General features: G+C 44.3%; 2 protein-coding genes and 2 long non-coding RNA genes across 5 annotated transcripts in view; 2 read left to right on the forward strand and 2 right to left on the reverse strand.

The window, feature by feature from the left end:
- The first annotated feature begins 10107 nt into the window (after positions 1-10107).
- LOC126996218 (uncharacterized) overlaps positions 10108-23541 on the forward strand; it is a 54786-nt gene continuing 41352 nt past the window's right edge. Inside the window, exon 1 of the long non-coding RNA XR_007751107.1 lies at positions 10108-10574. This is a non-coding gene — a long non-coding RNA (uncharacterized LOC126996218). The remainder of the gene's footprint in view (positions 10575-23541) is intronic.
- On the forward strand, positions 10583-12621 carry LOC126996221 (uncharacterized). The gene is made up of 2 exons (XR_007751110.1): positions 10583-10874; positions 10988-12621. It is a non-coding gene; the product is annotated as an uncharacterized LOC126996221 (long non-coding RNA).
- Positions 13076-15429, reverse strand: LOC126996216 (C-type lectin domain family 2 member D2-like). The gene is made up of 6 exons (XM_050856546.1): positions 15263-15429; positions 14544-14674; positions 14249-14420; positions 13940-14009; positions 13672-13778; positions 13076-13557 (listed from the first exon to the last, which is right to left on the reverse strand). The coding sequence occupies exons 1-6, from the start codon at positions 15318-15320 to the stop codon at positions 13343-13345; spliced, it is 753 nt and encodes a 250-aa protein (XP_050712503.1). The 5' UTR covers positions 15321-15429; the 3' UTR covers positions 13076-13342.
- LOC126996212 (trichohyalin-like) overlaps positions 16273-23541 on the reverse strand; it is a 22290-nt gene continuing 15021 nt past the window's right edge. For both annotated transcript variants that reach the window (XM_050856539.1, XM_050856540.1), the window contains 11 exons: positions 23463-23541; positions 21737-21841; positions 21418-21498; positions 20801-20980; positions 20206-20324; positions 19923-20046; positions 19635-19739; positions 19250-19402; positions 18931-19061; positions 18217-18318; positions 16273-17741 (listed from right to left, as the gene is read on the reverse strand). The exon at positions 23463-23541 is cut by the window's right edge and continues 59 nt beyond it. In XM_050856539.1, the coding sequence (XP_050712496.1) occupies positions 17546-17741; positions 18217-18318; positions 18931-19061; positions 19250-19402; positions 19635-19739; positions 19923-20046; positions 20206-20324; positions 20801-20980; positions 21418-21498; positions 21737-21841; positions 23463-23541 (1375 nt within the window). In that variant the 3' untranslated portion in view covers positions 16273-17545. The remainder of the gene's footprint in view (positions 17742-18216; positions 18319-18930; positions 19062-19249; positions 19403-19634; positions 19740-19922; positions 20047-20205; positions 20325-20800; positions 20981-21417; positions 21499-21736; positions 21842-23462) is intronic.

Genomic DNA, 23541 nt, shown 5'->3' on the forward strand with positions numbered 1-23541 from the left:
CCCTTACCTGCTTTTGATTAGGCCTACACCCCCTAAGCATATTGACTGATTTTACTGTGTGTGTGTGTGTGTGTGTGTGTGTGTGTGTTTGTTTGTTTTGGTGTATGTATGTATGTATGTGTGTATGTGAAAGAGAGAAGGAAAGAGAGAAGGCAAGAGTGAGGGAAAAAAAATGAGAAGAGGGAGACAGAGAGATTGGGAGACAGGGATGAAAAAAATGGACTGGATGAGAGAGAGAGAGAGAGAGAGAGAGAGAGAGAGAGAGAGAGAGAGAGAGAGAGAGAGAGAGAGAGAGAGAGAGAGAGAGAGGAGGAAGAAAAATACAGCACTGTTAGCAAAGATATAGAAAATAAGGAAAATGTAGAACTGAATCGCTTTAATCAACCCAAAACTGCCCTCTTCTTTTATTTATTTATTTATTAATCAAAGGTATAGTAAGAAGAGGAAGTGAGTCAGTGGCGAAGGTACAGGTGGGGGGGAAGGAGAGGCAGGAGTGTACAGTTGTATGGCGTAGATTCGTTAGTTGTTCTGGTGTATAGTTTATTGTTTATCGGGCACCTTATTTGTATACCCCCGGCTCGTCTTTGTTTCCCTTCCCCCTCCCTTCCCCCCCCCCCCCCTCCGTGCCCCTCCCAAGACGTATACGCGCTCACCCACGAGGTTTGACGTGACTCAGAGCCCTTTCAAAAGCTCATACTAACAACTGCTCCACGTAACCACCTGTATACCGAGTGACTCACCTTGCCCACGCCTTAAGCATGTGAAGAGCTTCGAGCGGTGACGAGCCGGCGTGTAACACAAAATTAACCTCTCTTTCGACCACCTGTAACACGAAATTGACCTCTCTATCGGCCACTTCTTTTGATTCTTTTTTGTAGGAGCAGCGAGTAGCGGGCTTTTTTTTATTTATTTATTATTTTTCCTTTTTTTGTGCCCTTGAGCTGTCTCCTTTGTTTAAAAAAAAGACAGACTCTCCTCCTCCACTTCATTGCAGGGAGGAAAGATAAAGAGAATGAAGTGAGGGAAGAGAGAGAAAGAGAGAAAGTAAATAAGATACTCCAAATTCTCTTTTATCTCCCTTCCAGATAGACAGAGATAGATCAACATACAGACAGACATAGATAGTTAGACATACAAACATACAGACACAAGCACACATATGGGATTCTGTCTTCTCTACTGTTTTTTCCTTAGGAGATGTCTATAGTGCCAGCATGCTCTCTTGAGGGACCTCCTAGACGACCCCAGTTCGATTGTGGCGCGAGCGAATTTAATTTATAGTGGCGGCTGTGTTTTCTGACGCCTTGTTCCCTTATTTTTTTTTCCACAACAAGGGAGGCATCCCAAGGGAAAAAGCAAAACAAAACAAAACAAAAAAAGCCCGTTATGTGTGTCAACCCGAACTCTTATTCTCAAATTTCTTGCCTCCTCTCTACGCTCGTTTGAAAAGCCTCTCGTAGAAGTTGTCGGGATTGACATAGGCTGTTTTGTGATACTGGCGATATAGTTTTACACAATTTCTGCATCTGAATGGGATATACATCACCCACGAAAACCCTGTTAATTTTCACTGTGGCCTTAGCAAATATTCGTAATAGGACCTCGATACGTTGATATTACGGACCCATTATGGATTCCTTATTCACAAACATTTCGGTAACATCTCAAAAACACTCAACCCGATTAATTTTCACTATAACCTTAGCAAATGGTCGTTATGGGAGTCTCAACAAAACTTTACATGGGACTTTATTTTTCTTCATATATGACTGCTGACTATAAAAATCCAAATATGTCGAGGCCGGTCTGGCGTAGGCTCTCGCGGGTCCTTTCCTCCCCTCTGCTCTGCCACGCAGTCTCAACACCTGTCTCTTCCTCTCATATGTTACCTATAGCTTACATATGAGAGGAAGAGATAGGTGTTGGGACTGTGTGGCAGAACAGAGGGGAGAAATGGACCCGCGGGAGCCAACGCCAGAACGGACTTGACAATTTGGTTTCACTAGAGTGGACAAGATAGAGCGGCCGGGAGCACAGGAAAGGTCCGCTCTCATATCTGGGTCACCTTTGATTGCCTTGCCTTGGTTCGGCCAGGTATACTCAGGTGTCCGGCAGCCACTTGCGATCACTTTATCACTTTTCCTTAATGTATTGGGTCCAAGGTGACATGTGGGGGAGAGAGAGAGAGAGAGAGAGAGAGAGAGAGAATCAGGTATTATTAATCAAGACACAGTAACTGGGATGCTAAAATATGAGAGGAAAGAGAGAGATAGAGGCAAACAGAAAGACAGACAGACAAATAGACAGACAGACAGATAGAAAGACATCACATTCTCAAACATATCACATTTGATAAGGCTTTCGTAGAGGTCGTGGTTAGTTTTATGAGTCTAGTAATGGTTTGACAAGGCTCTCTCTTTCCTGTCTCATACCTGTCCTTCCTGTCCCATACCTGTCCTTCCTGTCCCATACCTGTCTTTTCTGTCCCATACCTGTCTTTCCTGTCCCATACCTGTCTTTTCTGTCCAACACCTGTCTTTCCTGCTCCACATGTCTTCTTTTCTGTCCCATACCTGTCCTTCCTGTCCCATACCTGTCCTTCCTGTCCCATACCTGTCCTTCCTGTCCCATACCTGTCTTTCCTGTCCCATACCTGTCTTTCCTGTCTCATACCTGTCTTTCCTGTCCCACACCTGTTTTTTCTACTCTATACCTGTATTTTCTAACCCACACCCTGCACCATAGATATAAAAAAACACTCATTAAAATCCGACTAATCTCTTTTCTGGCCTTTAGAATTTGTTGTTGTGACTTGTAAGAGCCGAAATCGTCTAAGAATTGGGACCTTTTAGATTCAGGGTCCCTCAATTGTTTGCTTATACCCGCTGCTGTTTCAAAGGGATCTTAACTTACTTTATTTACTGACCTTAACTTATTTTATCTATCTACCTCAAGTTATTTTATTTATCAACCTCAACTCTTATTTTATCTATCAACCTCGACTCTTATTTTATCTATCAACCTCAACTGTTATTTTATCTATCAACCTCAACTGTTATTTTATCTATCAACCTCAACTGTGTTTTTTTATCAACCTCAAGTTTTATTTAATCTATCAACCTCAACTTATTTTTTTCATCAACCTCAACTTATTTTTTTTATCAATCTCAACTCTTATTTTATTTATCAACCTCAACTGTTATTTTATTTATCAACCTCAACTGTTATTTTATCTATCAACCTCAACTCTTATTTTATCTATCAACCTCAACTGTTACTATATTTCTCTACTGTAACTGCGTACCAATCCGTCCTCACATCTGCTATTCAATTTCACACGTGTCTCTCGAGTTACACAGCTGTCTTACCTACATACCTACCACACCTGCCTTTTCACTCCCTCACACACACCTGTTTTCACCTTCAGCCACGTTTGATTTAATAATTTTAGTCAGGTAGAAAGCGGGTCTGTCCCTCCCTCCCTCCCTCCCTCCTTTTTTTGCTCCGTACCTGATATTCTAATTAGTGTTTACAGCTTCACATTCACCTTTGATTTATGATTTGCTGTCCATTAGGAAGAGAGTACGTCTGTTTGTCTCCCTCCTTTCACTCTCTAATTCTACATCTGTCTCTTTCATAACACACATCTGTCTTTTTCTGTCCCATACCTCTTTTTTCCTGTCCCATACCTGTCTCTTTTCTGTCTTTTTCCTGTTCCCTCCTTTCAAACTAATTCTACATCTGTCTTCATATCACACATCTGTCTTTTTCTGTCCCGTACCTGTCTTTTTCCTGTCCCATACTTGTTTCTTTCCCGTCCTATACCTGTTTTTCCTGTTCTATACTTGTTTCTTTCCTGTCCCATATCTGTCTTTCCTGTCCCATACATATTTTTTCCATACCAGTTTTTCCTGTCCCATTCATACCTGTCTGACTCCTGTCCTATACCTGTCTTTCCTGTCCCACACCTGTCTTTTCTACCCCACACCTGTCTCTTCACCTCTCCCGCGACACATCTGAAAGCACGTTTGGTCTATAATCAATTAGTCTTTATCAGGTAGAAAGTGAGTCTGTCTCGTGATCAATGTTACCTGCCTCTCTCTCTCTCTCTCTCTCTCTCTCTCTCTCTCTCTCTCTCTCTCTCTCTCTCTCTCTCTCTCTCTCTCTCTCTCTCTCTCTCTCTCTCTCTCTCTCTCTCTCTCCTCCTCCTCTTGTTCTTGTTTTTTTCTTTTTCTTTTTTCTTCTTTTTTTCTTTTTTCGCTTTGTTCTTCATATTGCTGTCGCGTGTGTCTGTGTGCGTGTGCGTGCGTGCGTGCGTCTCTCTCTCTCTCTCTCTCTCTCTCTCTCTCTCTCTCTCTCTCTCTCTCTCCTTCGTTTGTCTTGTCAATCACCGTGAGACTTGACTTGCATAAACACACACACACACACACACACACACACACACACACACACACACACACACACACACACACACACACACACACACACCTGTACGTTCAGTCTCCTATCTTATCAGTATCTTCATTTGTACACGTATATTTCCACCTCATTGTATTATCGTTTTTCATGTTCATATTGCTAAGTGTTTTTATCGGCCTGTGTAACGGAGATGGGCACCGCCTCCACGCGTAGCTATAGTGTATTCCCTTAATTAACTTTACCTTTGTGCATTGCCTCCTTCCTTCCTTCCTTCCTTCCTGCATTCATTCATTCAGTCAGTCATTCTTTGTTTTCTCTCCTTGGTTCCTTTCTTCATTCCCTCCTTCATTGTTTTCTGTTTTTTTTCATCTTTCTTTACTGTCCTTCCTTCCTTTCTTCCTTCCTTTCTTTCTTCCTTCTTTTCCTCTTTCTTTTCTGTTCTTTTTCCTTCCTTCCATCTTTCATTACTGTTGTTCCTTCCTTTCTTTCTTCCTTTCTGTGCCTCCTGTCTTCCTTCCTTCATTTCCTCTTTCTTTTCTGTTCTTTTTCCTTCCTTCCTTCTTTCTTTGTTATTCCTGCCTTCCTCTTCGGTTCCTTCCTTCCTTCGTTCCTTCCTCCCTTCCTCCCTCCCTTTCATCCATCCTTCCATCCATCCATCCTTCCCTCCTTCCTTCCTTCCTTCCTTGTGTGGCTACGTAGGTTAGGTTAGGTTAGGTTAGGTTAGGTTACTGTTCTTCCTTCCTTCCTTCTTTCTTTGTTATTCCTGCCTTCCTCTTCGGTTCCTTCCTTCCTTCGTTCCTTCCTCCCTCCCTCCCTCCCTTTCATCCATCCATCCATCCATCCATCCTACTTCCCTCCCATCCATCCTTCCTTCCTACTTCCCTCCCATCCATCCATCCATCCCTTCCTTTCTTTCTCGGGTGGCTACGTAGCTCAGGTCGGCGCCAGACAGTGCTTAGTCCGCTATGCCCGACCCCTCGTGTTGTGTCTAGCGCCTTGGTCTGTTGTGTTTACCCTTGCAACCTTTTCTGCGGCGGCCAAAGCATCGGCTGTAGAGTGCCAGTGCTGGGCTTGTGGTTAAAGAGGGGGAGGGGGAGGGGGGGAGTCCTTTGTCTTGTCTTTGTTGTTTTTGTTGTTGTTTTTTGTTGTTCTGGTTCCTTTTTTTTTTCTATGCTTTTTCTTGCCCTTGTTTTTCTTGTTGTTTTCTTTTTTCTTCCTCTTTTTTTCTTTTTTTTTCTTTTTTCTTCCTCTTCTTTTTACTTTTTCTTCTTCGTGTTCTTGTTTTTCTTCTTGTTCTTATATCCTTCCTCCTCCTCCTCCTCCTCCTCTTCCTCTTCTTCTTCTTCTTCTTCTTCTTATTATTATTATTATTATTATTATTATTATTATTATTATTATTATTATTATTATTATTTCTCTTTCTCTTCTTCAAAAGGAATCAACAACAACAACAACAACAACGAGTAACATCCCACAGACCCGTTACGACACACACACACACACACACACACACACACACACACACACACACCAAAAAAAATCAGTCTAGGCAGGCGATAAAATAACCTTGATGTCTAGACCCGGCAGCCTGTTTCTCTCTCTCTCTCTCTCTCTCTCTCTCTCTCTCTCTCTCTCTCTCTCTCTCTCTCAACCTCCCTCCGTGGTCTATAGTAAACATAAGTAAACAGCAATGTGAACGGGAGAAAGACGCAAGGCAAACCGACATAGCTCCTCCCTTGCCTTGAAAAACGTTCGTAGCAAGACCCACAAACGTTTGCTAGAGTGTCTGGTCCCACCCAAACAAACTTCATACTTGTGTCTACTGTGTAAACTCCATACTGACATTGAAAGAGGTGGTGTATAGAAGAGGCTAGTGCTAAAAATAGTTAAGTAATCAGTCCACTTGCCTCATTTTGACGCCACCCAATTTGTGTCTGTGTATAGTATCCCTACACGAGGCTTTGCACGTGGGCGAGGCGGAGACCCAGTCAGTGACCTAATGAGTGGGCTTCGTCTGGCTGCTAGGCGAGTCTTGGGTCCGTAGTCTTAAACGCATCAGGCTCCTACTGCGACTGCTTCTCCAAGGCCGCAGAGAGGATCAAACGGGTTTTGTTGGGAAATGGTGATGTTCCCGTTGAAGACGTAGAAGTCATGTACAGCTACCCCTGGGATCACAAAACAGTACATGAAAACTGCAAAAAAGGGGTTACCATGGGTGTTTTTCTCGTTCAATGTGCAGAAGTCATGTACAACTATATCACTGGGATCAGAAAAAGTTCATGAAAAGTTAAGAATAGGGTTTTCATGTGTGTTTTTCTCTTCCAAGATGCAGAAGTCATGTTAAACTACCACTAGGATTACAAAACAGTTCATGAAAAAGTAGAGAATAGGTTTATCAAGGGTGTTTTTCTCGTTCAAGACGCAGAAGTCATGTAAAACTCTCACTTGGATTACAAAACAGTCCACGAAAAAAAGTATTAAAGGGTTTCCATGAGTGATTTTCTCGTTTACGACGCAGAAGTCATGTAAAACTCTCACTTGGATTACAAAACAGTCCACGAAAAAAAGTATTAAAGGGTTTCCATGAGTGATTTTCTCGTTTACGACGCAGAAGTCATGTAGAACTATCACTGAAATTAGAAAACAGTCCACGAAAAAGAGTATTAAAGTGTTTCCATGGGTGTTTTTCCCGAAATTGACCTATCTTTCGGCCACTCCTCTAACTCTTCTTAGGATCAGTGAGTATTAGCGGGCTTTTCTTTTCATTATTGTTTCCTTTATTTATGCCCTTGAGCTGACTCCTTTGCTGTAAAAAAGAATAAAAGAAGTCATTTAAAACTATCACTAGGATCACAAAACACTCAATGAAAACCCTAGGAACTTGTACGAAGAGTTTTTCAAATAGGCAAAATGAGGTGCTAATTATGTTTAAGAACTTGGCTTTGGTGTTTGCGATGGGACGATTCTGTGTGTGTGTGTGTGTGTGTGTGTGTGTGTGTGTGTGTGTGTGTGTGTGTGTGTGTGTGTGTTCATAGCGGTTATTATTGTTATAGGAGAAGGAGAAAGAGAGGAAGGAGTGAGTGAGGAGGGGGTGGAGCGAGGAACTGTGTGTGTTTGTGTGTGTGTGTGTGTGTGTGTTTACCGACTAATACTTATTCTATTCTTACCTATTGGCATGTTATACGGGATTGAAGTTTGTATAGAAGTTCTTTGGATTCTGTTTTATTGCATCGTTTGTTAAATTAATGGACTTTGAGACGATTTTACTTCTGGCATTCCATTCATCAGTACAGTTCCATATGGCTATCTGCCCGACCGCTCCCATGTGTGTGTGTGTGTGTGTGTGTGTGTGTGTGTGTGTGTAAGGTCTGCACAGGTAACACTTCACCCGTCCACACACACGCACACGCACACGCACACACATTTAACCTTTTCTAAGCCTCAGGTATTCCTAGTAAATTAGAGACATGTGAAGGTCGCCAAAGGTCGCTGGGCACTAACACTAGACACCCTTGCTAAGACCCGATGCTTCCTGGTTCCCGTGTAGGTATGTGGTCCACCCTCAGCCGCCACTCTACCCGAAATTGACCGTTCTTTTGGCCTCTCGTTCTGTTCTCTGTTGGAGCGAGGGAGGTAGCTCAGGGGCAAACAACAGGAAGAAAAAGACCCGATAGACGCTCTTCCAGTCACAGAAAACGAGAGGCGAGAAGTGAGGTCAGTTTCTTTTGGTCTATCTCCCAACGTTACTTAATTTAGCCTTGATGCGGGAAGGAATAGGAAGGGAGAGGAAACGGCGCCAGGAAGGAAGGAAGGGAGGGAAGATGGGGGAGGAAACACACACGGAAACATTAATTCTACTCTTCAGATCCCAAGAAGGCGTTTGGAGTGAATTATAATTATCACGAGGCAGGTAGGGAAGATCAACTAATAGGAGGATGAAGCACAGAACCAAAACATTGATTCTATGATTCTATTCTTCATATCATAGAGGAGAGTTTTGAGTGAATCATAGTTATCACGGAAGGCATCATTAGACACCATCTTAGTACTCATATTAAGAATAAAATAAAGATAAAAACTGGAAAATTGAGCTGAGAAAAAAAATATATATACATATGAGACGAACGGCTTCATCGGCTAATACCACCAATATAATCAAGTCTCTATGCGCTATTTAGTACGCGCCACTCCAGTTAGTACGCATATTAGAGAGAAATTAAAGATAAAAACTGGAAAATTGAGCTGAGAAAAAAAAATATATATATGAGACGAACGGCTTCATCGGCTAATACCATCAATATAATCAAGCCTCTATTCGCTATTTAGTACGCGCCACACCTGTTAGTACGCATATTAGAGAGAAATTAAAGATAAAAACTGGAAAATTGAGCTGAGAAAAAAAATATATATATGAGACGGACGGCTTCATCGGCTAATACCATCAATATAATCAAGCCTCTATTCGCTATTTAGTACGCGCCACTCCAGTTAGTACGCATATTAGAGAGAAAATAGATTAAAAAAATGGAATATTGAGCTGAGAAAAAAAACCATGCAGTGAATATTTAAGAAAAAATATATGTTATGATGTGACAGCACTTCATTACTATTCCTTACCAGTTTTTTTATGTGCGTGCTAATAGGGGTGATCCGTACGAATTGGTGACGTGACGAATATATGACTTCGCTTCTAATGATCACTTTTGCATTTTTGGATTTCGTTTTGCTTTCTGATTAATTTTCATCTCAGGAGGAGGAGGAGGAAGAAGAGGAGGAGGAGGAGGAGGAGGAGGAGGAAGAGGAGGAGGAGGGGGAAGAGGTGGAGGAGGAGGAGGAGGTGTAATTATGACACAGGTGAGCAAGAGTAATTATTATTGACCCTGAAAATATATATATTTTTTTATCCTTTTTACATGAAACTGAACTCATGAAAATAACTTTAATGTGTGTGTGTGTGTGTGTGTGTGAGAGAGAGAGAGAGAGAGAGAGAGAGAGAGAGAGAGAGAGAGAGAGAGAGAGAGAGAGAGAGAGAGAGAGAGAGAGAGAGAGAGAGAGAGAAAGGATAAACAAGGAAAGAGAGAAAGAAGTTAATATATGATGAAGAGAAGGAAAAAAGAAAAAAAAAAGGGGGAGGAGGAGGAGGAGGAGGATGAAAAAAAAAACAAGGGCAGTAAAATGACAAAAAAAAAAAAAAATTACACATACATTCAATCCTTACAACAAATAAAGATGTTTGACTCACTTTGTCTTGGTATGTGTGTTTTTCAGGTCACGCGCGGGAGACAACACATGACCCGATTCCTGCTGCTGTTAACGGTGGTGGCTGGCGGTGTTGGTGTGTTGGGTCACGAACCAGGAGTGTTGCGCCTGCCCTGACCCCAATACTGTGTTGCGCATTAACATTCTTCTAGTGACGTTGCTGCATTGCCCAAAAGAAAAGGAAGGGAAGAAAGAAAGACAGAAAAGACAGTGGATATTTGCGACAACTGAGCGTCTGGTTTTTGAATGCTGTGATATAATTTTTTTTTTTTTATAGTAAAGGAAGTATCACAAGGGAAAACACACAAAAAAGCCTGCTATTCGCTAATCCAATAGTGAAGAGTTGAAGCGTTGAATCTCGTATAGCGAAGTGTTACAAGTGCTGAAAATCGTATTGTGAAGTGTTGTATGTGCAGAGTATCGTTGCTGAAAATCGTATTGTGAAGTGTTGTATGTGCAGAGTATCGTATAAGGAAGCGTTGGAAGTGCAGAATATCGTATAAGGAAGTGTTAGAAGTGCTGAAAATCGTATTGCAAAGTCTTGTAAGTGCAGAGTATCGTACAAGGAAGTGTTTAAGTGCTGGATATCGTACAGCGCAGTGGTTTTAGTGAATTGTTAAAGTACTGAAAATGTTATTGTGAAAATGATGAATATTGTACAGCGAAATCCTTTAGTGTGGAGACTATCGCATATCGGAATGTTTGAAAGTGACGTACAAATATGCGATAAATTACTCATGGAGGTGCTCTGATATTGCCAAGTGTGAACGATTATCTAAAAAAAAAAAGAGAGATAAAATTGTGGAGAACAGATTTTAAAAGCTGCACATTTACCTCCATTGCAAACACTACCACCACCGCCACCACGACCCCGGAACTGACATGGGCAAGATTGGGTAAGTGTGACTGTGCGTTTAGCATGAATTAGTATTATTAGTATTACCAACCACGTTATAAGTACATGCTGGTATTGTTTTCAGGGGCGTTTCTATATTGCTCAAATTGTACCTCGTGTCGATGGAGAATTGGATGTTTTTGTTTTGCGGTAAAGGAAAGAGTTTAATAAAGGCGATGAACAAAGAAGAACAACGTCGGATGGTGCAAGAAGAGAGGTCAACGTCGGATGCATGCCAGAAGAGAGGTCAATATCAGATAGTGCCAAAAGAGGTCATTTTCGGATGGGTACCAGAAGAGAGGTCAACGTCGGATGCACGCCAGAAGAGAGGTCAATTTCTAATGGACGCCAGAAGAGAGGTCAACGTCGGATGCATGCCAGAAGAGAGGTCAATATCAGATAGTGCCAGAAGAGGTCATTTTCGGATGGATGCCAGAAGAGAGGTCAATTTCGGATGGATGCCAGAAGAGAGGTCAATTTCGGATGGATGACAGAAGAGGTCAATTTCGGAAGGATCCCAGAAGAGGTCAGTTTTGGATGGTGCAAGAAGAGAGGTCAGTTTCGGATGTGTCCCAGAAGAGAGGTCAAATTCAAATGGGGGTCGGTAGAGAGGTCAATTTCGGATGGGTCCCAGAAGAGAAGTCAATTTCGGATTCGGGTCGGTAGAGAAGTCAATTTCGGATGGGTCCCAGAAGAGAGGTCAATTTCGGATTCGGGTTGGTAGAGAAGTCAATTTCGGATGGGTCCCAGAAGAGAGGTCAATTTCGGATGGGGGTCGGTAGAGAGGTCAATTTCGGATGAATGTCTGTCTGTCTGTCTGGCCAACGGTTATCGAAATTCCGTTCCGTTTTCTTTCCTCGCGTCCTCCCATTTTCTTCGCTCTACACATAAGAAACCTGGGAATACTGTTGTAGATTTCTTTTTACCAGCCGCGTTACCGAATGCTGGTATAGTTTTCGGACGCTTGTGATCACTCCTCACCAGGCTTTCGAGCACTTCCAGCACAACTTTTTACCCCATGAGGAGGGTTGATGAGTCAGTGGCTCAGTGGCCATCGTGTCTAGCTACAAATCCAAAGGCCCGAGTTCGAATCTCAGCCTGGCCAGTCGGCGTGCAGCTCACCCAGTCTTACATCCTCCCTTTCGGGCTGGTCGATAAATGGGTACTGGGGAAACCTGGGGAAGGTAAACTGTGGTAACCCGGATGTTGCACTTACCCTGTGGTCCGGAGTAATGGGTTCTCAACTTCTCATCCACCACAGGGTTAAGGGACAATGTGACGGAGACGAGCACCGTGGCCACGCACGTCTATAGTGTATGCCCCGAACTTTACCTTACGTTTACCTATTAGTCCAGGGCTACGTTGTCAGATTGTCGTACTCAGGCTCTTATATATACCGACTTCCGACGCCAAAACTGTCTCCTGGTCCCCAATAACGAGATGCATTTATATATATATCGTTAAAACGGTTAATTCCTGATGTTTCTTGGCAATAGTTAGGCGTCAGAAACCGGTAAATACTATACTCTGAGTACGATAATCTGGCAGGGGTGGTTCAGTGGCTGATGGGAGTCCCTTATATTGGCTGCCTCTAGTTTATTGGTATGTGTAGTGAAGGGACGAGGAGGAGGGATGGGTGACGTGCGGTGACGACAGTGAAGAAGCGGTGTGTGATGATAGTGAACAAACCCACACCAATGATAATAATAGTAATAATAAAAATAATAATAATAATAATAATTCACTAACAGAAGGGAAAGGACTAGTAAACGTTAATATACGGAGGTAAACAACAATAACAAACAAACAAAAAAATAAACAACAGTAACTCACAGCGCGCGGTTCAGGGTCAAATATTTATCGTTCACCTCAGCGACGCCTCAAGGACACTTACGCAACACCCATAACAACAACAAAAACAACTTCAACAATAACAATAACAACAACAACAACTTCAGAAACGTGGCGATAGTGAGTAGCGTCCTGACAACCTGTGAAAGGATACACACACACACACACACACACACACACACACACACACACACACACGGGAGATAACACGTAAGCAGTGACTTGTTGTTTGGATGGACGGGTGGACGGCTTCGTTTTATTCTGTTTTAATTTTATTGGTGTTATCTTTGTTTTTTTGTTTTTATATATTGGCTATGTGTTGTTTTTGTTGTTGTTCACGTGCAGGAATTCGTTCCTTCCTGAGTTTTCTTTATTTTTTTTATTCGTGGTTACAACTTATTACTTTTTTTTGACGTTCGTGCTTGGGATTTTTTTTCTTCAAGTTACGTCTGTCTTATTTTGTCAGTCTCTCTCTGTGTGTGTGTGTGTGTGTGTGTGTGTGTGTGTGTGTGTGTGTGTGTGTGTGTGTGTGTGATCAAGAGTATATACTAAAACATATCGGATTTCTTTCGGTACTCTCTGAATCTACGTAAAGCACCTACGTAGTCACTTGATAAAGGCGTCACGCAAAAGGCAAAAGAAAACACTAAGCGTGGGAACCAGTCAGATGCCGGGCAGGTTTGTGAGGCGTGTTGTCCCCAGAGGGCGGCCATACAGGTTATCAGCTGCGTGATGTGCGCACCACGCGGGTTGCGTAAGAACAGGACAGGTGACGACAGTGACTTTAAAGGTCGGCCTTGGCGCGTGGTGTGTCAGGTGACGGCTGCAATCGCCTCTCCTGTGCATGCATCCCTGTGGTCCATTGCTTTTTTGTCTTCTTTCAGTTTTTTTTCTCCTTTTGCTTTGTCTTTGTTTCTCTTAATGCTGCTGACACACATAATGATGGGGCTCGGTGCAGGGCTGGTCGATGAAGTAGCCGCCGGCGTTGCTGAGGGCCACACAACTCTCCAGGCCGCTGGGATAGTTGGGTCTCCAGAAGGGCGTCCCCATCACCATGAGGGTGTTGTCCACCCAGTAGAACTTTCCGTCCGACGCATCATCGTGGCCTCCGATCCAGTGCACGGAGACCTCGTCTGGAAGGAGAAGAATGGGACACTGTGGAGAGGTCCCAGTCCTTCACGCTTATGGACAGTGTTCACACAAAGGCAAAGTGTCAACAGAGTGCTGTGCGGGGCTGCGGCACCTACAGTTCACGAGGATGTGGCCCCACACCAACTGGAATTGGTGGCAGTCGTCCAGCACCGCCAGGTCGGCCCCTACAGAAAGGCTCTTGCAGAATGATCGTGCATCCTCCCTGAGGGCACAAGATGTTAGCCTTAAACTGTTCCCTTGGCTCCTATGGCAGACTTAGTTAGATTACCGCTAGCAGACGTGTGTTGGGTGTTGGAAAAGAAGGGCAAAGGAAGAAGGCTGTGACACACACACACACACACACACACACACACACATACACACCAGGATTGGAGGAGGGTTTCACTGAAGTAGTAGCAGCCGCCGCCCACGGCCACGAAGGGGTACACACACTCTGCGAAGGGGTGAAAATGTCAAGGAAGGAAGAACATTTTTAGTAACTACCTCAGTCTCTTATTTCATGATGGAAGAAAGTGAAAGAAAAACATTTTGAGGGTCATGTTTGGCCCTAGGCAGATTACAGCTGATAACGTTGTTTGTTCGTGGCGCGAAGACTTGTTGGTTGTTAAGGCTTATCTGGTGCACGTGTTGCCTCCAGTGTGACACCCTCCCCCTTCCCCCTCCCCCCCTTACCCACGGCAGCTCTCATTGAGCCCCGCAGCGCCTGGCCGTCCAGCAGCGCGCGGCACGTCCACTCCCCGGCGTGTCCCGCCCTGGCCTGCTCCACAACGATGCCGCACTGGTTGTTGGTGAGATTGCCGGGCGCCCGCAGGCCTGGGTGGAGCCCTGCGTACACGTCCTCCACCTGTAGGCACAGTTAGGTGTCAATGGTCCGTATGGTGGCGGCCCTGGTCAAAAGTTTGCTCCTACAAAAAGTACGTCGTGGGACACCCGTGGTACACAGCCAGAGTACCGCTGCTTACGTCACCTGCACGATGCGTCCGTCCGCTGTCTCCCAGAAGCAGTGCCGTAGCGGGCCATTGACGCCACAGTCAAGCTGCAGCGGTGCCCCGAACTTTAAGGGGACCTGGCCATCCTGGCCCAGGGTGAGGGAGGCGCCTGAACAAGACAATACGAACACGTTACTAGACAAGCTTTATACAGACTTGGTCATCTAAGTCTGTTTGTCTATCCTTTACAAATTTCATTTATGAATTTATCCAACCACTTTGAAGATTCCAATCGTGTTCGCTTTGGCCTCGTGCCCGCTAAGTCTGTTTTAGCCATCCTGAGAGAGACTCATCTCATGCTCTGAACCCAAGGCGACTGGAGATGTCTGAAGGAGAGGGAGTGGAAATGGAGGGTCGTGGAGGGTTGGTAGAGAGGGTGGGAGGAACAGAAGGGAAGTTTGTGTTTTGGTTTCCTCTGAATGGCCAAAGCATCATAGCCGGAGGGTTTGGGCATTAAGGAAACATGCAGGTGGGGAAGAAGAATGAGACGGGGGAAGGAGCTTATGTAGGCTAGGAAGGAGGGAATGGTGAAGCTTTGGATGAGCTAGATATAGGACATGGGTGGAAGATGGGCAGGGTGATGATATGGGCCTTGACAAACACATCAGCTACCACTTCTCACTTCACCTTCCTCATCTCCTTTTCCCCACTTCACCTTCCCCACCTCACCTTCCCTACCTCACCTTCCCCGTCTCACCTGCCGCCGAGGAGAACGCGAGGCCCACCACCACCAGGAAGCGGGCTAGGAAATTCATTCTTGCTGGTGTTCCTCAGGGCGACGCCTCGGTACATATACCTTTTGGCGCCCCAGGTAACCACTAACACCTGCCTCTCTCCCAGCTGGCACCAGGAACCACCCCCCACACCTGTCTTGCTCTCAGATGCATGCGACTTGGTTCTCTTTCCTCGTATTTGTGAGAATTGGAAGATGAAACAGACTGATAGCGATGGGTGGTGTTTATTTTTGTATTGTTTCAGGAGTCGGTGTGGTTTTGTTGATTTGTATATGAGTTGTTGATTGTGGTTACGTTGCTTGAGCTGATAATGTGTACATAACATTGTATAGCCCTACCGGCCGCTTAGAGACTCCTTATGTTCTTATGTTCTTTTGTTCTCTCTCTCTCTCTCTCTCTCTCTCTCTCTCTCTCTCTCTCTCTCTCTCTCTCTCTCTCTCTCTCTCTCTCTCTCTCTCTCTCTCTCTCATTTTTCCTTTCGTTACATTAGGCATTGCGACACACACACACACACACACACACACACACACACACACACACACACACACACGCACGCACACGCACACACACGCAGGCTGGCCGGTTCACAAGCAGTTGGCGATAAGATTGTGTTGCATACGTCGAATTTTACTTCTTTATGTTACTTAGGATGAAAAAAATCTTATGGTTGTTTTTATATTCAGCTTCACCATCATCATCATCATCATCATCATCATTATTAATACTAGTAGTTATAGTAGTGACATGAACTCCATATTAGCGCAGGTAGCTGATTTTTTGGGCCAATATTCAGCCTTTTTTAATGCGTTAAGTTAGACATATATAATTGTATTGATATGCTTAATTAGATATTCAGGTGGACGAAGTGAGTTAGACGTTGAAGAAGAAAAGGTGAATGAGTGTCAACTAATGAAAGGCGAGGAAGAAGAGGAGAGAAAAGGAGGAAAAGGGGAAGTGAAGACAAAAAAATGGACATAATTAACCGAACATTTTTATTTGTATATATTTAAGCAGACATTCATTCGGAGATACTTAATAGGACACATCTAATTAGACATTCATTTGAAGATACTCAATAGGACATATCTCATCAGACATTCAATAGGAGATATCTGATTGGACATTGATATATTTGTACTTATTTAGTTAGGCAATCAGTAGGAGGCATTTAATTCTACATAATCTAACTAGACATTCACTTAGAGACATTTAAATGGACATATTCGTGGGTGTATTCATTTGTACATTTTAAATCAGACGTTCAGTTGGATAGATAAAATTGGACATAGCTATTTGATCATTGTATTTAACTGGACATCCTCATTTACGACACACTAATTAGAAGTTATTTAGCTCATTATTACCTATATCGCCAACGCCTCCGTCTCCCCTTTGACTTAACTTAATTACGTGTAAAAAACAGTGTAAGAAAACGCGTATAAAATGATATATAAAAATTAACATAACCTCAGTATATCCTTTTTTTTTTTTCTTTTTTTTGTATTTTCTCTCCATATGTTCTTTTTTTCCCTCACTTTCTTTCCCATGCTTTAACTTTCTTTCCTTATGTCCTTTGTTTCATCCTTTTTTCCCTATTTTTTCCCTATACCTTGACTTTCTTTCCTATATCCTTCATTTATCCTCCTTTTCCATCTTTCGCACTTCTATCCCCCTTCTCTTATTTGTTTAGCCTTTTCATCTGCTTCGTTTTAGTGCATCAAACGAGAGAGAAAAGCACCTCATCTTTACTTGTCAATAAAAACTAAGGGCCAGTACAGCACGTTTGTAAGCTCCCCAGCCAAACACATAACACGACGAAAATTCCTTGTATAGTTTTTATTTATTTATTTATTTATTTTTTTTTTTTACAGCGGAGGAGTCAGTTCAAGGGCATAAAAAAAGGTAACAAATGTGAAGAAAAAAAACACTCTACAAGGAATTTTCGTCGTGTTTTGTGTTTGGTTGGGGAGCTTACAAATGTGCTGGACTGGACTGTAAGACTGGCCCTATGTCCCCTGGTTCATTTTCCTTTCCTCTACCTCCTCTTACTGCAATAAAAAAGACCACACTCTCTATTCTTCTTTGTGTAGGCCTTCATCTGCCTCTCTTAAGGACCACAGTATCCCATTTTCTTTTCTGTTAACCTCTTCATCTATCTCCTCTAACCACATTAAAAAGAGAGAATGAAAAAACAGCAACAAAGCAGAAAAGGAAAACTAAGAAAAACGAAACTCGAGGTCCATTGTCTAGGTCTTCAGGAGAGAGTAGAACAGAACATGCACGTCGGCTTCTGTCTGGACCCTTCTGGCGGGGACCTCGCTAACCTTGTCGTCGTCGTAGAGGTGCCAGGAGGGGCTTGGGGGGCTCCGGCAGAGGGCGGTGTAGTGCCCGGCGTTCATGGTGCCTTGGTGTGACACGACGCCGAAGAGCTCGTAGGAGGGGCTGTGTTGGGATAAAGGAAGGGAAGGAAGGAATGGAGGAAGTAGTTGCATTTTTGCATTTTATTCTAGTTAAAAGAGAGTGGAAGGGAAGGAAGGAATGGAGGGAGGGAAGTAGTTAGTGGTTTGCATTTTAGGATTCTAGGACAAGTTAAGAGAGTGGAAGGGAAGGAAGGAATGGAGGGAGGGAAGCAGTTAGTGGTTTGCATTTTAGGATTCTAGGACAAGTTAAGAGAGTGGAAAGAAAGGAATGGAAGGAGGAAAGGAGGAAAGGAAAAGAAATGAGAGAAGGGAAGGGAAGGAAGAAGGAAAGAAGAGAAAAAAGGAAGGAAAAGAAAAAAAGAAGGGCGGGGAAGAACAGAAGGGAAGAAGAAAAGGAAGTAAAGAGAAGGAAAGAAGTAAAGAAGGAAAAAAAGATAAGGAAAGAAAATAATGAAATAGGGAAGCCTCTAGGAATACGGAAGGAAAAAAATAGTTACCTTCGGTCTCTGTGGTCCATATAGTCTTGTAAGGTGAGGTTCTCTATCGGGAAGGTGACTTTGACCTTCTTCGTCTGTGAGTCGCGAGAGCCACTACCGGCCCTGAAGACGAGAGGAAAAGCAGGTTAGGTTAAGAGAGAGGAAAGAGAAGGGAAGAGAGGAAAGCAAAGGCAGACAAACAGTGGATCATAAAAAAATAGCTCAGCACAAGTGGAGTCAAGTGCTGGTGGGCTAGTTTCTTACCTGCTAAAAAAATACGAAAGAGATTTAATACAGTATAGATGGAGGGGAAGGTCAGGTATAGGGTCATATTCTTAAGCACACATAACTGACTTGGCTTTCGTATGAGTTTCGGGTATTTCCAGAGGTAGTTGTATGACCCTTCTGGAAACGTAATCACTCTTTTGTGCCGTGAACCTACAAAAACACTCACTGGAACGCGATTGAGCTCCTTTTCGGCCTTTGGAATTAGCTGATCTGAGGGGTGGAAATGTCCGGGAATACCAACCTTACACTCACACCCATATTACAAGCTCTCTCTTCTAAGGCTATTTATTCCCTCGAGATCATTTCCAGTAGCATCGAAAGGCCAGACACTGTTCGCTACGAGTTTTCTTCGAGCGCTCAGGATATATTAATTTTCTCCGTTAGTGGTACAGCGTGGCGCAAATACACAAGGAAAATGGTGAGTGAGGAGCAGGTACAGTTTCTTACCTGCTGAGATGGATGAGGAGGAGGGGCGGCAGGTGGGTGAGGCGCGTGTGTTGGCGGCAAACGTGCGACTTCCGGCAGTGAGGGCACTCCCACTCTTCGTTGTGTGGCCGGAAGTGGTTCTCGAGGATATCCTGTGGCCACGATAGAGAGATAGAGGGATATAGATAGATAGGCAGTTAGTAGATCGATAGTAGTGGGTGAACAGGTGAAGAAGTGGAAAGAAAAGGAGGAAAAGAGAGTGAAGACGAGAGAGAAAGTAGAATAGAGGAGCACAAAAGGTGACGTTAATAAGGTGAACCCAAGACCTCAACACCTTTACCTGCAGGGAGAACGCTTTTCCCCTCGGCACAGGTAGGCTGAGGGTGGTGAAGGTTCTCGAGCTCCTCTTGACCTCCTCGCCACTCCGGTCGCAGCGCACCACATCCCGCACCGAGCCCGCGAAGTTCTTGGTGACCACCGAGGAGCCAGAGGGCTGAGGGAAGGGTGGGAAGGGGAACGGAGATAGTAAGGTTAAGGGATGGGGTGAAGAAAAAGGAAACTGTAATGGGCTGAAGGATAAAAGGAATTCATCTGCATACTTTAAAACATGAAATTTGTCAACTACTCGAAACCATTTATCTTCATTATGTGAGACTGAGGTTTTGTCCACTTTCGGGGGTTTGTTCGCAGGGAAGAAGGAGTCCCCTCACTTCCCCTCAACTTACCCGCGTCAGGTCCTCATGTAGCCAGTTGAGGAGGGAGGAGAGGAAGTCGTGGGCGTTCCTCTGCTGGGAGCCGCGGAACTCCTCACTGCACACCCCGGCCACGTCCTGCAAGAGAGGCGGATACATAGACAAGGTGCAACAACTAACTTAAAAAAAAAAAAGAAAAAAAAATCCACAGAAAAGATAGACAAGGTGCTCTTTACTTTAGCTCCGTCACTGTGTCTGTCTAACAAAGACATACTTTATTGATATGGAAGGTCCATTGGAAGGGTGCGTACGTGTACATACCTTGAGGTGTTTGATCTTGGTCCGCACGTCCCTCTCGCCGCGGCCCTCCTCCAGGCCCTTGAACACCCCTGCCAAGGCGGCCGCCACCTGCCCCTGCAGCTCACTCCCCCGGTACAGGTCACGTCTGGGGGAATGAACAATTGAATAGAAAAAGGAAAAAGGAAAATCAAGAAGGAAGAAAGGAAGAAACCGAGCAAGGAAATAAGAAATAGATAATGGGAAGAAAAAAAGGATATATTTTTTGAAGCGGAGGACCTCACCTGAGCTTAATAGCCTCCCTTACCTGTAGGTGTCCGAGGTGAAGTAGTCCCTGAGGATGGTGACGCTGAAGAGGCACTGCACCACCGAGTTGATGTAGCAGGAGTTGCCGAGGTTAGGGAGGCCGGTGGGCATCAAGGTGACCTGGGGAGGAAGGCGTTAGTAGCGTGGTGGTGGTGATGGTGGTGATGGTGGTGGTGGTGGTGGTGGTGATGGTGGTGGTGGTGGTGATGGTGGTGGTGGTGATGGTGGTGGTAGTGGTGGGGGGGGAGGTGATTGTGATGGGGGTGGTGGTGGTGATGGTGGTGATGATGAAAGGAGGGATGAAATTCTCTTCCCAAGCTAATGCCTAGGCTGTCCAACTTCCTGATGCAAGAGTTAACTATATCTTTTTGACTATTCATTCATTCATTTCACTATTCCTTTCCTTCTTTCCTACTTTCTTTCTTCCCTCCTTCCTTCTCTACTCTCTTTCGATATACCTTCCTTCATTCCTACCAACCTACCTACCTAGCACCCTCCCTCCCTTCCTTCCCAGTAGATGAGTATACAAGAACCTCCACACGGGGAAATGGGAGACCAAGGGAAAGTGAAGCAAAGCAAGGACAGCCAAGACTCACCACCCTCGATGGAGTTTCAGCCCTTGAGCGTGATCTGGAGCGTGAGGGCGCGGAGGCCTGGCGGGGGGAGCGGGCAAGGGCGTCCTCCAAGGCAGCTAGTCTGTTCCTGCTTGCTTCCTGCTCCCTCGCCCTCTCCCGCTGCTCCGTTTCCAGTTGGGCGCGCGCCTCCTTCAGCTGATCCTGCGTGTGAGAATGAAAGGATAAGCATAACCGCGCCCCCCCAGCATCCCTATAGGCAAGATGGCACCCCCAACCCCTCCCCCCCAATATTCACTTCCCCCGTTTCTCACGACCCCCTATCCCCCCCCTTTTATGTAGACGCCCCCCTCCCCCCTCCCCTTAAGTCTCAGCTATACCCTCCCCACCCCCCTCTCCAATCATCCCTAACCCCCTTAATTTCTAGCTATAACGTATGTAGTTCCATTCCTTTACGCGGGAGAAAGTTGGAATAGAAAATGCTCTATGTTGCTGTTGTGTGAAATATTCGTTTAGTAAAGTTTGCCCTAAAATCACGGATATATGTAATTTTCTTCGTTTAGTTTTGTGCAAGGGTACATTCTCTCTCTCTCTCTCTCTCTCTCTCTCTCTATCTATCTATCTATCTATCTATATCTCACCTGGAGGGCGGAGGATGCCTGATGAGACTCATTCGCTCGGTAACTTCTCGCTAACTCTTGCTGGAGCTGTTCCTTGTCGAGCTACGAGGAAGAGGAGGAGGAGGAAGAACACTGATGATGATAATAATAACAACTAAGTAAAGATAGACAAACAGGTATAGGTCAACAAAGGTAGGGAGGCATGTAGGCTTTTGCTGCACTAATATGTAAGGTAAGCGTGTTTTTTTTTTTTTTTTAATTAACTGCTCAGGTGTTTGTTGTTAGTATATACCTGTTTTTTTTTTAATTAACTGCTCAGGTGTTTGTTGTTAGTATATACCTGGAACGTGGCGATGGTCTTCTCGTAGTCCCTCAGCTTGTTGGAGAGGTCGGTGATGTTGAGCTTGTTCACCTTGTCTTGCTCCAGAAGCTGCGCGGCGCGGTTCTGTGAGAGGGTGGAAGGAAGGGGTGAGGAAGGGGTTTTGTTCTCATGTAATTGAGTGCTCTTTCGGCCACCTCTTCGGATTATTTACAGGAGCAGCGAGTAGCGGGCTTTTTTTTATTGTTTCCTTTTTTTTGTGCCCTTGTGCTGTCTCCTTTGCTGCAAAAAAAAAACTATCCATATGAGACTAGTTTCTTTCCTTCCTTCCTTCATCTCTTTTTTTTTTCTTCTCATATTTACTTTTTCCTTCTTTCTTCTTTCCTTCTACCTTCCTCCCTTTTTTTCCTTCCTACCTCCCTCCCTACCACCCAACCTTCCTACCTACCTAGCACTCTCCTCCCTCTCTCCCTCCCTTTCCTTATTAACTAACAAAACAATTCACTCTTTTAATCAACTACTATCCATATCAGACCCCATGACCTACCGTTTTTCGCAAATATCTTTCAAGCGAAGACTCGGATCAGCACGATGCTTTGGCACAGATTGTTTCACACACTCCGCTAAATTTTGACGCCATTGTGCCTTGCCAGATGAGACTAATTATAGATCGGCAGCTTGCCCGATATTTACCATGTTACCTTCTTGACTTACCAAATACGGTTTAATGGTGAAACAAGCAATAACATCGATTACAATTGCTTGCATAAACTGTCCAACCTTACTCTGTATATAATTTCTATTTATCTGTCATTAATTCAAGTCACGCGTGTGGATTGATTATATCTCGTGTGCAGCGCTAGAGAGAGAGAGAGAGAGAGAGAGAGAGAGAGAGAGAGAGAGGGGGGGGGGGGGTGGAGGGAAAAGGAGGTAAACGAGAGAGAGAGGGGGTTAGGGGGAAAAGGAGGAGGGTAGGAGGGAGGGAAAGGGAGGGATGGGAGTAGGGGAAGCCAGGGGTGGAGGTTAGTGGTGGATACACGTCACAAATTCGTCACGCCTCACCTGTTCGAATGTGTAAGTGGATCACGCAGGTTTCGCCATCAGTCAAGAGTAAACGCCATAATTAACCTCATCTGGCAATGCATAATGGCGTCAAAAATGAGCGGAGTGTGTCAAACAATGTGTCAAAGCAATATGCGTTTGAAAGATATTTGCGAAAAACGGTGTCATAGGGTCTGATCTGGATAGTAGTTGATTAAAAGAGTGAATTTTATTGTTAGTTAATAAGGAAAGGGAGGGAGAGAGGGAGGAGAGTGCCAGGTAGGTAGGTTGGGTGGGAGGGAGGGAGGGAGGTAGGAAAAAAAGGGAGGAAGAAAGAAGGAAAGAAGAGAGAAGGAAAAAGTAAAAATGAGAAAAAAAAGAAATGAAAGAAGGAAGGAGAGAAACTAAAGGAGAGAAAAGAAAGAAAGGAAGGAAGTAATGGCAAAATGAATAAATAAATACAAAAAAAGTAAGAATGATGAAATATATGAATAAACAAAGTCAACCAATTTTTCTTCATCTCAACCAACCAATCAACCAAACAAGATGGGATAAAGATGAGAAATAAGGAAGAAATAATGATGATAAAGATAGTGAAGAAAAGGAAGACGAAAACAGAGAAGAAGAACAAGAACAAGACTCTTCCACCTATAGTATCAGTCAGTCAACCACCTCCACCTCACCTCCATCTCCACCTCCACTTTACCTGAGCAACAATCGCCTTTTTCTTCTCGTCCTCCACCTTCTGTGAAAACCGCACCACCTCGGCACTCAACGCGCCTATG

The sequence above is a fragment of the Eriocheir sinensis genome, chromosome 9, assembly GCF_024679095.1.
Source record: "Eriocheir sinensis breed Jianghai 21 chromosome 9, ASM2467909v1, whole genome shotgun sequence".
Taxonomy (NCBI): Eukaryota; Metazoa; Arthropoda; class Malacostraca; order Decapoda; family Varunidae; genus Eriocheir; species Eriocheir sinensis.